Source organism: Mesoplodon densirostris, chromosome 15 (assembly GCF_025265405.1).
Source record: "Mesoplodon densirostris isolate mMesDen1 chromosome 15, mMesDen1 primary haplotype, whole genome shotgun sequence".
NCBI lineage: Eukaryota > Metazoa > Chordata > Mammalia > Artiodactyla > Ziphiidae > Mesoplodon > Mesoplodon densirostris.
Window position 1 is genome coordinate 89,672,614 of NC_082675.1, and position 12,921 is coordinate 89,685,534.

The window sequence follows — 12,921 nt, forward strand, 5'->3', positions numbered from 1 at the left end:
GGCGCGGCCTCGGGCTTCTCCTTGTGGCCGTCCCCTCTGGAACCTGGCCTCGCTAGGGGTCAGTTGGTGAGGCACCAGCGAAGGTCCGGGGGGGCATCCCTGCTCGGCCTGCTGCCCTGCCCCCACCAGGGCCTGTGGCCATCGCCGCTTCCTGAGGTTCCTGAGAGCAGGGCTCGCCCCATCTCAGGCTGCGCCGTGTGCCGTAGAATCCCAAGCTGCAGCAAGTCCAGACAAGGCCGTCACGAGGAAACTGCAGGCAGTGTCCCAGCGACAGCGGGTGCAGAGACCCTCCAAGCAGCACCTCAACCGCGGACCCGAGGTGGTTCGGCCACCCCGGTGAGGGCGTTGAGAGCGACCACGGTTCACCTGCAGAGAGGGCCCGGGAGGAGGCGCTGGTGCCCCACGTAGCTCTGGGAGCTGCGAGGCCTTCGGGGGCACGTGGATTTGAGCTTAGTGGCCACAGCGCTTTTGGCTGGGAGGGGTCGGCTGATCAGCCGTGTCAGTCTGATCATTCGCAGATGACAAGCAGAGGCCAGATGGGGGGAGGCCTGACAGTGGTTTTGACAGTGATGGTTTTCGTAACTTCCTCTTCCTGTCGACTTCACTGTTTTCAGAAAACGTGTAACGAGGATAGGAGCGCTTCCATTGGGGCAGAAACGTTAAGCGCTTTGCACGCTTTGCATTTATTGTAGAGGCTCTGATGCTTAGTGCTTTAGATTTAGCCGCTGAGAGGCTTCAGCGTTCATACCAGTTCTTCACATAGTAAACCGGTAGTGTGTGTTTCTCCTGCGAGATGGGCGTTGTCTGTCGATGAAGCACTGACGACTCAGTGACCTCGAGGCCCTGAGCACCGGGCGGCTGCCGCCTCGCCGCGCGGGGGCCTCAGGAGGGGCACACGGCTCCGCTCAGAGGAGGACCTCGGGCTGCAGGCCTAGCGACCAGTGACGCATCCGTCTCCGTCAGTAGTAGGAAACAGTAAGGCGTGGGTGTCAGACCTGCAGTGTCAAGGGTCCTGTCACAGAGGGAGGCAGCCCTGGGCGGGCCGCGTGGGGGAGGACGCACGTGACGTTATGGAGGCGCCTCCTCGTCCGTGTAAAGAAAGGCTTGAGGAAGCACGGGTTGTCCGGTCACGGTGTGGGTTGAAGAGCGTTGCCCCAACACGCTGCCCTCCCCTTTGCTTCGTGAACACGAAGGTCAGGGAGATGACAAGGCAAACCAGCATTTGAACCCCTGTTCGGCGCCACTTCTCTGGCGATGGGCTCCTCCCTGATGCCGCCCCGAGTCCCCTGCAAGGTGGGCGGACGTGGTGAGTTCACGTGCTAATTACCCGCGGCTCTGAGCTTCCAGGGTAACGCTGATCTTTGTTCATCCCATCTGCTGTCCCAGCGAGATTCCAAGTGATGTGAGATTCAGTCAACATTTCCTGGACCAAAGCCCTTACCTGCGTTAAAATTAGAGGGAAGGAACTGTAAGAGGGTGACGGTCTCACCTGAAAGAGGAAAGTGCTTGATGCCTGCGCTCTGTGTCTGCACATCACCGCATGCAGGAAGGGACGTCAGTGCATCGCAGACACGTGACCTTGTCCTGTTTTCTTTTCAAAGGCTTCTTAGATCCTGAGAAGAAGCTTTTTTCACATCGAATATTATCGAGGGATGAATGTATTGACCCGTTTTCCAAAACGGGGAACCTTAGGTAAGTACCTGGCTGTGCGCATCGCTGAGGTCACCGTTCAGTTCCCGTTGTAAAGTCTGCATTTTGAGCATCAGGCCAATCGTTGTGTATTTATTCTCCCGGTGACCAGCGTCCACTTTCTGGCACGTAGCAAGCCCGCTGTCTTCTAACCAGACCCCTCCCTTCCCTGCTCTGCTTGAATGTCCAGGCCGTGGTGGCTCCTGGGGCACGCGGGCCAGAGCCCGGGGCGACATGGGTGTCAGGGGAGGAGCGAGACCAGGGCCTGGGGGGTGCGTGGAGAGACAGTTTGGGCGGCCAAGCCCCCAGAGCCTCCCCAGAGGGCGAGGGCGCTGTTTGGCCTAGTCGGGAGTTTTAGGGGGTGTTGGCACCTCGGGTTTCTGTTTCCTTAAGACCTTGCGTGCTGTGCAGCGCACAGTCAGTCATCAGATCCTGAGTCGTGCTACCCTGCACTGGCGCTTGGCCCGTTTCCCCGTCCTTCCGTCCCCGTGTGCCCCTCCCCATCCGGGTCTGTGTGCTCTTACACCAGGGCTCCCTCCCACCCCACACCCCGAGGGCTGATTTATATTCTTGGGAATTTCCTGCTCACTCTGTACAAGGAATTTCCCCGTTTCTACCCAGAAAGGTAGCCTCCCCCCACTATGATCCTATATCAGATATAACTTTCTTCATGGCTGTTGATTCCTAAGACTTGGACAGTAACAGCTGTGGCCTCAGCGGCCTTTAGGCTGGCGTTGGCCACCCTTAGCTAACATTCCATGTTTCAGGTTTAGGGTATCCACACGGACTGAGACCTGTTCACGTCCATGGGATACAAGGAGAGACTCAGAGTACTTGTTTCAGAAACAGTTCTCACGTTGACTGGTTAGGCGACCGAATGAGCAGATACGAGGACGAAGGAAACTGAGGGAGGGTGTGATGACCTGTCCTGTTCGGGGGACACCTGCCCGAGGCTGAGCGTGTTGGAGGACGGGCTCCACGGCAGCTCCGGGGCGGCGCTGGGCTCCGCTCCCCGGTCTCGAGTTGGTGTGGTGTTCACCTCCCTCATCTGGACTTAAATGTGCTAAAGGCATTAACTGTGTAAGTCAGTTTAGCCACCGCTTATGTTTTGCCTATGGAAAACAGATTCACCAAAGACAGTTCTGGACACGTGAACGTTTTTTTCTGACTACCTGTAGCCTTTAGTATCAGCTAGAAAACCTGAACAATGACATGCATTTCTCCTGGGTTTGTTTCTCGATCCTAGAAAACAGGCAGGAAGCACTCATCCTTCTGAATTTTGCATCCTTGCGCCTGTCTGTCTGAATCTAAGTGTTGTGGGCAGAAATCAAGTGAAAAGACCACAGAGCAGGCCTGTGTCCATAAGGTGGCTTTTTGGACCCTGTTAACATTCTTCCTCCACCCGTACATCCTCATAGCTTTGGGGGATACAACAGTCACTTTTTGGACTTGGCATCGTGTAGGTGCCCCAGCCGAGATTTGAGTGAGGCCTTGCCCTCCTGCCTGTAACTGATAGCTCTCACCTGGCACAGGCTGATTACATTTGTTTGTACATAACGCCGTGTTGGGATGTGGCCAGGCCCACTGGTCCGTGCCGGCTTCCCCAGGTGAGGGCTTTCCGTGGCCCCAAACAGTGAACCCTTCACTCTCCAGCCCTTTGAAGAATCGGTCATGACCCCTGCCTTGAGGGGTGTCAGGCACTGGAGAAAAGTGTGACTATCTCAGTATAACTTCCTCTGGAAACTTTTTTAAATGTGAGCTAAACAAAAGCCCTTCAGTGCGGCTTGCATGTGGTTCTGATTAATATGCTCTCTGCTGGTTTCATATAAAAGATGATCTTGACATTCAATTGGTGATGGCCTTTTGTAAATTGTGCTAGTAGTTGCGATGCGTTTTTACTTGTAGAAATCTTTTTCCTTGTGGAGACTCCATGGTTTGCATTATCGATGACCGAGAAGACGTGTGGAAGTTTGCCCCCAACCTGATAACTGTGAAGAAATACGTGTACTTCCAGGGCATAGGTGACATCAATGCCCCATCCGGGTCCCGGGAGCCCCAGGCGAGGAGGAGAGGTGGGTGGCCCCTCCTGTCAGATAGCGTCAGCTCTGTCCTGTCTCTGCTGTGGCTGCTGTTAATTCAGGATTCAGTTTGGTTTGGGTCATTTATTTATATTTCAGTAGTCATAGAGATTGTGTTGGGTTTATTTATATTATGCTGAAAAACGTGGTATTATTTGGAGTTTGGGTTTTTTTTTTTTTTCTTTTACTAGTACCAGCCTAAACATTTTTCCCGTTGAGTAAAGATTAAAGAATACTCTTTGGGCTTCCCTGGTGGCGCAGTGGTTGAGAGTCCACCTGCTGATGCAGGGGACACGGGTTCGTGCCCCCGTCTGGGAGGATCCCACATGCCGCGGAGCGGCTGGGCCCGTGAGCCATGGCCGCTGAGCCTGCGCGTTCGGAGCCTGTGCTCCGCAGGCGGAGAGGCCACAGCAGTGAGAGGCCCGCCTACCGCAAAAAAGAAAAGCATACTCTTTAATGCATCTGAATACTGCCTTTCCTCCCGGCTTTCCTTAAAAGACAAGCATAACACTGGGAGTTTGGTGTGCGAGGCTCCAGCCTGTGGGTGGTTGGTGCCGGGCCCCAGCCCAGAGCCTGCGGGGAACCTCCCAGGCGAGCTGGAACCCAGAGTCTGAAAAACATTTTAAGTTTTGGTTTAAAGTGTTTCTGATGATCTTTAGCTTTTACATAATCCATTTTGAGGCACACAGTTATCGCTGTTGTCACTAAAGTAGAACTCTGAGGTGTAGGCAGGGGAGTGAGACCCCAGGGCACCCTCGGGGCCGAGGCTGCACAGCACAGCTCGAGCTGGGCCCGACCTGACCACAGCCTGGGAGCCAGGCATGTTCTGGGCGTCTCGTGCCACTGCGGAACCCGAACGAGGTGACCGGGTGAGGCCCGCAAACCTCAGATACTCACCCTCCAGCCCTTCCTAGCTGAGGGTGCCGCTCCCTGGCCAGAGGTGGCTCCAGCCAGCAGCTGGGGGCAGGTGGATGGAGTTTGCTTCCACAGGGGGTTTCCTCTTAAATGTTAGGTAACGGTGACCTTGTCTCTCATGCACACGTGCAGTCAGTCCTTCTCCTAAAGGTGCCGACGCCACGGAGCAGCCTCTGTCCGTCAAGGATCCCGAGGAAGGAAGGCAGGTGTCTGGGGTCGAGCAGAGCAACGGCCTCGGGAAGCCCACGCGGGAGCTCAACGGGGGCGCGGGCCCTCGGGGGGTCTGGCCCTGTCCCGTGCAGGAGGAGGAGAGGGGCGCCCGGCCCACCGCCCGCGCCCCCTCGGCTGACGGCCGGGGGCCCCTGGCAGGCACTCAGCAGCACGGGCGGACGCCTCCAGAGAAGAGGCCTGTGCGGGGTCCGGTGGGCCCTGACCCAGACCCAGATATCCCCAGTGACAGCGGGAGCAGCAGCGACTCCGAGGGCCGGCCATCCCCCGTCCCCTCTGACGGGGAGAGTGGGGAGAAGAGGACCCGGAGAAAGCCTCCGGCCACCCGCCGTGCTGGGGACATTGCGGCACAGGGCGTCCCCCCGGGCGCCAGTCCGTGCGTGGAGCCCGGGCCCGGTGTCCAGGCGGCCGTGCAGGGGGAGGGCGAGCGGGACGGCCTCTGCGGGCTGGGCGGCAGCTGTGCCGACAGGAGGGAGGCTGAGACGGAGTCCCAGAACAGCGAGCAGTCGGGCATCACGGTGGGCGAGTCCCTGGACCAGAGCGCGGAGGAGGAGGAGGAGGAGGAGGACGCCGACGCCGACGACCACCTGGTCCACCTGGAGGAGATCCTCGCCCGCGTGCACGCCACGTACTATGCCAGGTACGACCGCTTTCTCCGCGGAGAGACCCAGGAGGCCCCCGACATCCGGAAGATTGTCCCCGAGCTACGCAGCAGGGTGCTGGCCGACGTCGCAATCATCTTCAGCGGGCTGCACCCCACGAACTTCCCCATCGAGAAGACGCGGGAGCACTACCACGCCACGGCCCTGGGGGCCAGGATCCTCACCCAGCTGGTGCTGGACCCCGACAACCCCGACCGGGCCACCCACCTGATCGCCGCGCGGGCCGGTGAGTCACACCCTCCCCCCCAGGCCCCGGCCGCCTCTGGGTGGGGCTCCTGTCCCCGGCTCCCCCTCAGAACCGGCTGCCACCACGGTCCGCGCTGCGGGGGCACCCAGGTGTCACAGCTCCCTGAGGCCCCGGGCTCAAGACTCTGGGGTGGGTGCCGATGTAGAGAAACGGGGCCCTTCAGGAGCCGTGACACGGCGGGTCCCGCTCTGAGGGCTGTTCCCTCCAGGGCCCCTGCTGTCCCCGCCGCCCCAAGCCCTGACGGCAGACAAGTGGCCCGCGGCGGCTCCGAGCAGAGTGCATGTGCCCGCAGGCACGGAGAAGGTGCGCCAGGCCCAGGATTCCGGGCAGCTGCACGTGGTCAACCCCGACTGGCTGTGGAGCTGCCTGGAGCGCTGGGACAAGGTGGAGGAGCGGCTGTTCCCACTGCGCGGTGACCAGGCCAAATCCCAGAGGTGGGCACCCGCTGGGGGGTGGTTGGTGGCCCAGAGGGAGGGTCCGCGCTGGAGCCCATGCGGCTGCTGCTCCCCCTCGGGAGACGCCGCCTGTCCCCGCCGCCGCCGCCGAGCAGACTGTTGCAAAGAGCACCTCTGACCCATGTCACCTGGAGGAGAAGCGGAGGTGCTTCTTGTGAGACACAAGTCAGCCTTAAGCGGCGAATCCTAGTTTGCGGCTGTTTCTTTCACAGCTGGGACGTGGTCCCATCGAGTCACAGGGTCTTTACAGAGTCCAGTGTGGAGGGAGGGGGTGGCCAGGACGAGGGATGGGTGTGGAGGGCCCGTGAGTGGAGCCAGGCGGCGTGGACGGCGCACCGGCTCTGTCAGAGCGGGTGCTGTGTTTAGAGGTGAAGCCGAAAACAGTGTCAGAGAGCGGTGCAGCCCGCGCTCTCCAAGGGGCCTTGTGTCCGCAGCCGAGGTCGAGCCCTAGGCTTAACGGAGAACCACGACTTCACGTGCGGATTCACAGTCCCGGCGGGAGGGAGGCGCGGGGGGTCCTTATCTGTTTCAGCCCCTCCTCACCGCCCTCGTTCTCGTCCCCCCAGGGAGGACGGCCCGGCCGCCTTTCCCGACAGGCAGGGCCTGCTTCCGACCACCCTGTTTCATCCAACACCCGTGCATCCCAAGGCCCCGCCTGGCCCTGAAGTTCGGATCTACGACGCCAGCACGGGCAAGCTCATCCGTAAGGGTGCTGCGGGCCCCGGGCCCCCCGGCTCCCTGCCGGTGCACGCGGAGCTCTCCTCCTTCAGGTACGCGCGCCCCGCACGCAAAGGTGTCCTCGCAGGGCTTAGCCGGCAGGCAGCGGAGTGGGGTGCCTGTGGAGTCGGGCCGGGGGCACAGGCCTCACCCATGCCCGCGTCGGGCCTTTGCATTTTCTTCCGTCCTGTCTCGGGTCCCGGGACTGGGGCAGACGAGTCCGTGGCTTAGCCTGGATCTGCACACGCTCCACCTTTGCTCGGTGCCAAGGGGTGGCCTCAGGCGGCTGGACCTGACCCTCCTGCCTTGCCCTTCGGGCCCGTCCCCGCTGCCACCCCCAGAAGGGCCAGTTGGGAGCGGCTCTGCTCTGTAGCCCCGGCCCTCAGGTCACAGGTCACACTGAGGGCCCTGGTGGCCGTGGCAGTTGGTAAATAGCAAGATAGAGAGAGACCCAGGTCGGGGAGGAAGGCACTGCCCTGAGGGAACGTGGCCAGTGGTTTCCACACGTGTCTCCACGAGTGTCTGTTTCCTTTCTGCATGTTGACTGGAAATCAGCTGAGTTGGGGACCTTACGGAGCATCCTGTAAACACCTTAGCACTCTGAGACGTAAATGAGGGACCTGAAGCTTTGTTTTTGAAGAGTGGCCACTGCTTTGAAATGCTTGTGCTTCTGCTGAACGCACGTGGCCTTGCTTCCGGGTCCCCTCCTTTCTGGAGCCCCGAGCCCATCCTGAGAGCCACCCTTGCTGTTAGCGGCCCATGTGTGGCGGTGGATTTCTCCTGCTCTGGCGGCCTGGCAGGCCTGCACTGACCGCATGGCTCCACCAGAGTGCCCTTTACAGTGGGCAGTGACTCACCCGATTCCCTACCCTCTGGCCTTTCTCTGGCCTCGGCAACAGACCGCAGGGGCCGACACGAGCCCGGTTGACGCCAGCAGAGTGGATGTGGACGAGGGGCCCCAGGAGGCCAGCGGGGTGTCCGTTGACCCTGCGGCCGGGCTCCGGATGTGGACAGATGCCCGGGGTTTAGACCAGTTTCAGTTGGGCTATTGGTTGGTGGATTATTTTGTTCTAAAAGCATCGTCGCTGATTAAGCTCTGATTTTCTTCCGACAACACGATATTTAATTACTTAAGAAGATGCATTATGATCGCTTTGTGCTGCTTATACTCCCATGGAGTTCCTTTCCAGAAGCAGGATTACTAGGTTAAAGATCGTGGATGTCCTTGACTTTAATAAATGGGGGCAGTTATTTGTTACTTTGCCAAAGATCTGTGGGGATTCGTGTCTGCCCGGCAGGACCGGCCCCTCCCTCTCCTCCCTCCTCGATCTGTCTCAAGGCACACGGCCGCCTTCTCTCTCCGATGAGTCTCCGGCTGCCGAGCGGCGTGAGGCTCGCCTCTGCACATGTTGATTAGTCCCCTGGATCTCATTTCAGTGGACTGGCTTTTTATACCCTTAATTGACCCCTTTTTCCTTACTGGGTTTTGGAAGCTTTGTCACTGTCCCTTCTGGGAAACGTTTGCTGGAAGGTAGGCGACGCCACCACTTGGATGCAGGAGGAGACGCCTGGCTGGCTCCGGGTCCCATGGTTGTTACCGAGCTATGCTGGTTCTTCATCCTCATTTGAATACGTGGGTTGCTGGGATTTTTTCTTTATAGTGAATGTTTATGGCCCAGATGTTTATAATTGCCGCTTCACTGTCAGATCCTTCTGGACGTAGAGCCGATGCTTGGGCATCCTCTGTCGCCAGAGCAGCAGCTAAGCGGGTTGCTGGTTGAGTAGAGGTCATGCTGAAGCACGTGATGGACTTGGCCCGTGCTTGCAGAGGATGTGCCGTCAGCGCAGAAGTGCTTCAGTATTTAGAGCAACTCAGGCGTGTCATCCTACAAACAGTTTGAGTTTTGTTTGGTAGCTCTGTATTTTACTGTCCAGAAGAATCTCACAGGTGGCTTGTTTCTCTAAACCTAGCCTGTCACGCATGCCTTGAACTCCTCACGTGTGTAGGCCTGGGGTTGTTAAGGATGTCCCGCTTGTCACCACCTGGTGTGTTTGTCGTGCGTTCGTCCTGACTCTGAGCTGTTCGTGTTGAGATCACCCCGATTTCTGAGGTCCCTCTACGTGAAAGTAAGCCCGATGGGTGTGCGGGACACACCTTGAGGGGGACCCAGCCCAGGCAGGACGTGGGCCCAGGGTCTGCAGCAAGCACAGGGCTCCCGAGGCAGACACGGCCAGGCCTCGAGGACAGGGTAAGGGTTAGCGGAGATTTTAAGAGAGCTTCCAGCGAGGTTACATCAGAGGCCGCCAGACACCCTGAGTTAGAGCGTGAGGCATGTGCTCAGAGGGAGGCCGACATCGCGGCGTGAGGGACACGCAGCCCTGGAGCCGCTGGGGGACGGGCGGGGACCTGCGTGAGCTCAGGACGCCGGGCCCTGCGGAGCCAGGACAGGCAGTGGGGCGGGGGTAGCTGCATTCCACGTGCTCCCGGGAGGGGACGCGGGGCCAGCAGGTGGTGGCCAGGCTGGGCGGCAGTGCCGGCTGCTGCTTCTCACATCTTCAACCAGCAGAAGGTTTAGACGTGGTGGTCCAGTGCTGCACTGAGCCTGCCCGCCCACTCGTGCTTGAGGGCTGTGGACAGCACGGCGCAGCAGCTCCCGGCAGCGTCCACTGAGGACCGGCTCTGGCTCGGGAGTCCACCCCAGAGTGAGCGCGGGCTTGAGATCAGCACCCTCCAGGGGAGGGTTTCTGGTCCTGGCGACGTGGCGCTGCTCGGATTGGATTAACCCTCCTGCGGAAGGGAACCAGAAGGCTGCGTAGAACGTGTTGCACGGCCACTTGAAGGTATCAGCCAGCATCCGGCACAGTTGGTCCCCGAGGGCCCCGTCCTGTGTGACTGGTGGGCAAAGCCGAGCCTGAGGCAGTGCCTCCCCGGCTCTGAGACGAGGTGGGGGTTTGAGGCCATCGGAACAGATCTCGGAGGGGAGAGTAGACGGGGAGCCCAGGGGCCCTGGAGTCCCAGACCGTACAGGCTCCTGGGATCTTAGGAGCCTTCAGAGAACGGTGACTACCCTGTCAATAAGGCGAAAGAAAGGACAGGCGTTAAAACAGGCGAAAAGGTGGAGAATCTCAACAGAGGATTGCAGCCTTTGAAAATGCTTTGAAAATAATCTAATGGCTGTTCTAGAACTGAAAAACACAAAGCCTAAAATTAAACGGAAGACGGCCCATGGAAAATATGCAGACTGGGTGCCCAAAGGCAGGAATGGGACAGGGTAGACATGGGGACCCACGAGACCCCAGAGGAGAGGAGGGGTGGGTGGGCAGGTCAGCGTGGAAGTTCCCCAGCCCACAGGGAACAAGCACTCACATCCCGGAGCTCGGCGTCCACAGGCCAGTTGATGGAGGAAAGCAGAACACATAACCTTCTTAAAACCAGACAGAGAAAGCCTGTTTGAGGTATCTGTTACACGATGCTATATATGTTATATAATGTCAATTAGTGCTAATATTAGTGGTATATCGATATCATATCATACTATTAAGTGATTTTATAATTGTACCCTGCTATGTTACGTGTAACTACATGGCTGCTTTTTACCTCTTAAACTTTAACGTTTCTATATAGCAAAAGAATTAAAGCAAGCTGTTGTTGGACTGTCACGAGTATGTTAGGGCTAATAAATTAATGGAAAATAAGGTCACCTAAGTAAGAGAAGGTAGGCCTTGAGCACGGCTCCGGCCGTGCACGTGTGGGTGGAACTGGGAGGGACCGGGACCCCCGTGTGCGGGCCTCCAGGGAGCAGGGCGGGCACCAGGACGAGGCGGGGCTGGACGCCCGCGGCCCTCCTGCAGCGGCCGCGCCTTCCCCGGGTTGGGAGGCTCTGTCCGTCGGGCTTCGGAGGCCTGGTTATATTTTAAGCAACGGAAAACACGGCTGTTGGTGGCATCCTGGGAGGAAGCAGTGACAGCAGGTTCAGGGAAGCCACCGCTGTGACGCGGGGCCCGGGCTGGCAGCCGCCGTCACGGACCGAGGAGCGCGCAGGGAAGACGCGCGCCGAGACAAAGCCCGTGTGTGGTCGGGGTCCCCGCTGCCTGTGCGGCGAGGGCGGGGCGATGCCCGGGGTGGCCGCTTCACCTGCCCTGCCTGGGCTCGGGAAGGTGTCCCAAGAAAGCTGGCTGCGCCGGACGCGAGGGCACCCGCGGTGAGCTGGCCGCCCACCCGGAGCGCCTCCCGACTGGACTCGGGACCTGCAGGCAGCGGAAACGCCGAGGGCTCGGACGCGGTGCTGGGTGAGGTGCAGTTGATGGGAAGGTGTCTTGAGGCCCCTCCGAGCGTCCAGCCCTGCGCTTTGCGGGGGGCTGGGGCCCCGCCCCTCTGGCTCGTGGAGGAGGGTGTATAAACAGTGGGGGGAGGTGGGCGGTGACGGGCATCTCCGCGAGCAGCTCCTTCAGGAAGTGCGCCCTGATGCTTCCTTGTTTCCCAGGTCACATCCGTGTGGCCACTGTCGTGATCGGACACAGAGGCCTGAGAGCAGCAGGTGGGTGCAAGGTGCCCATGCCCCAGTGCGGGTGCCCCTGCCCAGTAGGGGTGGACCTGGGAGGGGACGGGCCTGTGATGAGTCTGGGGTTTCCAACGCGGATGAGAGGAGTGATGACACAGCCACAGAGATGAGAGCATTTCCGGTTTGCAGGAGGAGGTTCTGTGGTGGTCTTCGTTTGGCTCAGTCAACTTCCGGCCTTTAGCAGAGTTGACAAGCCTCCCTAGGCTGCCTGGCGATGGTCGCTGCCTAGATTCGCTTAGATGGGCATCACCTGGAGTAAAACGACGCTATGGTCCCTGACACTTGAGATGAGGGAACAGAACACAACGGATGGGCCGTACCAGCAGCAACCTGGGCCCCTCTTCAGAGAGTCACGTTTCACTGCGGTCTCGCTGGTTGTGTGGTCGCGTTTCTGTTCCAGGGGATGGTCTGTAGATTTGTAATTTGAGTCAGAAGCACACCGACAGGAAAGATCTGTGCGTTAAAATGGCACAGAAGTGCAATTTTACAGTAACGGTTACGTAATTTCAAGCATCACGAAGTCAGTAGTGTCCTGAGCTTTACCGGAGCTGCTCCTGGTTTTAGAATCTGCTTTCTTACCATTGAAAATAAAAGCACACATTGATTTATTTCTCTGATATGTGAAGAACAAAAGCACATTGTCTTAAACTGTTTGGAATGTTTAAAAACTAGGTACAAAACTGGTTTTCCGATGATTAAGCCTCGGTGGAAGACAGGGGCAGCAGGCTTGGGATTTCTCCGAGGAGAAGAAGTGCTTGAGTGCCGTCTGAGCACAGACCCGAGGGTGCGGGGAGAGTGCGCCTTTCACCGTACGACACTAATAACAGGCGACAGGTCACCACATACTTGTTCTCAGATGTGCAGATGTACGTGAACAGCGGTAATTCAGTTTCAAGTGACATCACAGTGTTCCAGCTCTGCCCAGCTTTTCTATGGAAAATACACGCGTCGGGCTGTAGTTTATTCTAGTGACCTGACTTTGGAGGAAATTTGTGCTTTTTTGGACTTGGAGGTGTGAATTTCACCAAAATATTAAATTTTTTTGGTAATTATCAGACTGCCTAGGTACACAAAAGAGCGTTACTGTGACTCACTAAGCCTGCTGGCCGTGCTGTAGGTTTTGTAAGGGGCAGTCACCCAGACCAGTGCCTGGTCCTGATGACGACGGACCACGGCGGGAGGCCGGGATGCGCTTTCTGGATGATCTTTGTCGCGCTCAGTATACTCTTTCTCGCCTTGCTTGTATGTATGGGAAACTGCATGTTCTCCTGACGTTGATGAATGTTGGTACAGCTTGTTGACAGTTCTGCGTTCAGAACTGATGAAAGGACCAGTTTGTATAAGAAAAAAGCACAACTCTGAGGGGAC

General features: G+C 58.4%; 1 protein-coding gene across 5 annotated transcripts in view; it reads left to right on the plus strand.

The window, feature by feature from the left end:
• Positions 1-12,921, plus strand: part of CTDP1 (CTD phosphatase subunit 1) — a 46,765-nt gene that overhangs the window by 11,347 nt on the left and 22,497 nt on the right. For 3 of the 5 annotated variants that reach the window (XM_060118682.1, XM_060118679.1, XM_060118683.1), the window contains exons 6-10: positions 1,602-1,692; positions 3,595-3,761; positions 4,815-5,798; positions 6,028-6,253; positions 6,841-7,044. In XM_060118682.1, the coding sequence (XP_059974665.1) occupies positions 1,602-1,692; positions 3,595-3,761; positions 4,815-5,798; positions 6,028-6,253; positions 6,841-7,044 (1,672 nt within the window). The remainder of the gene's footprint in view (positions 1-1,601; positions 1,693-3,594; positions 3,762-4,814; positions 5,799-6,027; positions 6,254-6,840; positions 7,045-12,921) is intronic. The other 2 variants (XM_060118681.1, XM_060118680.1) reach the window with 2 other exon arrangements.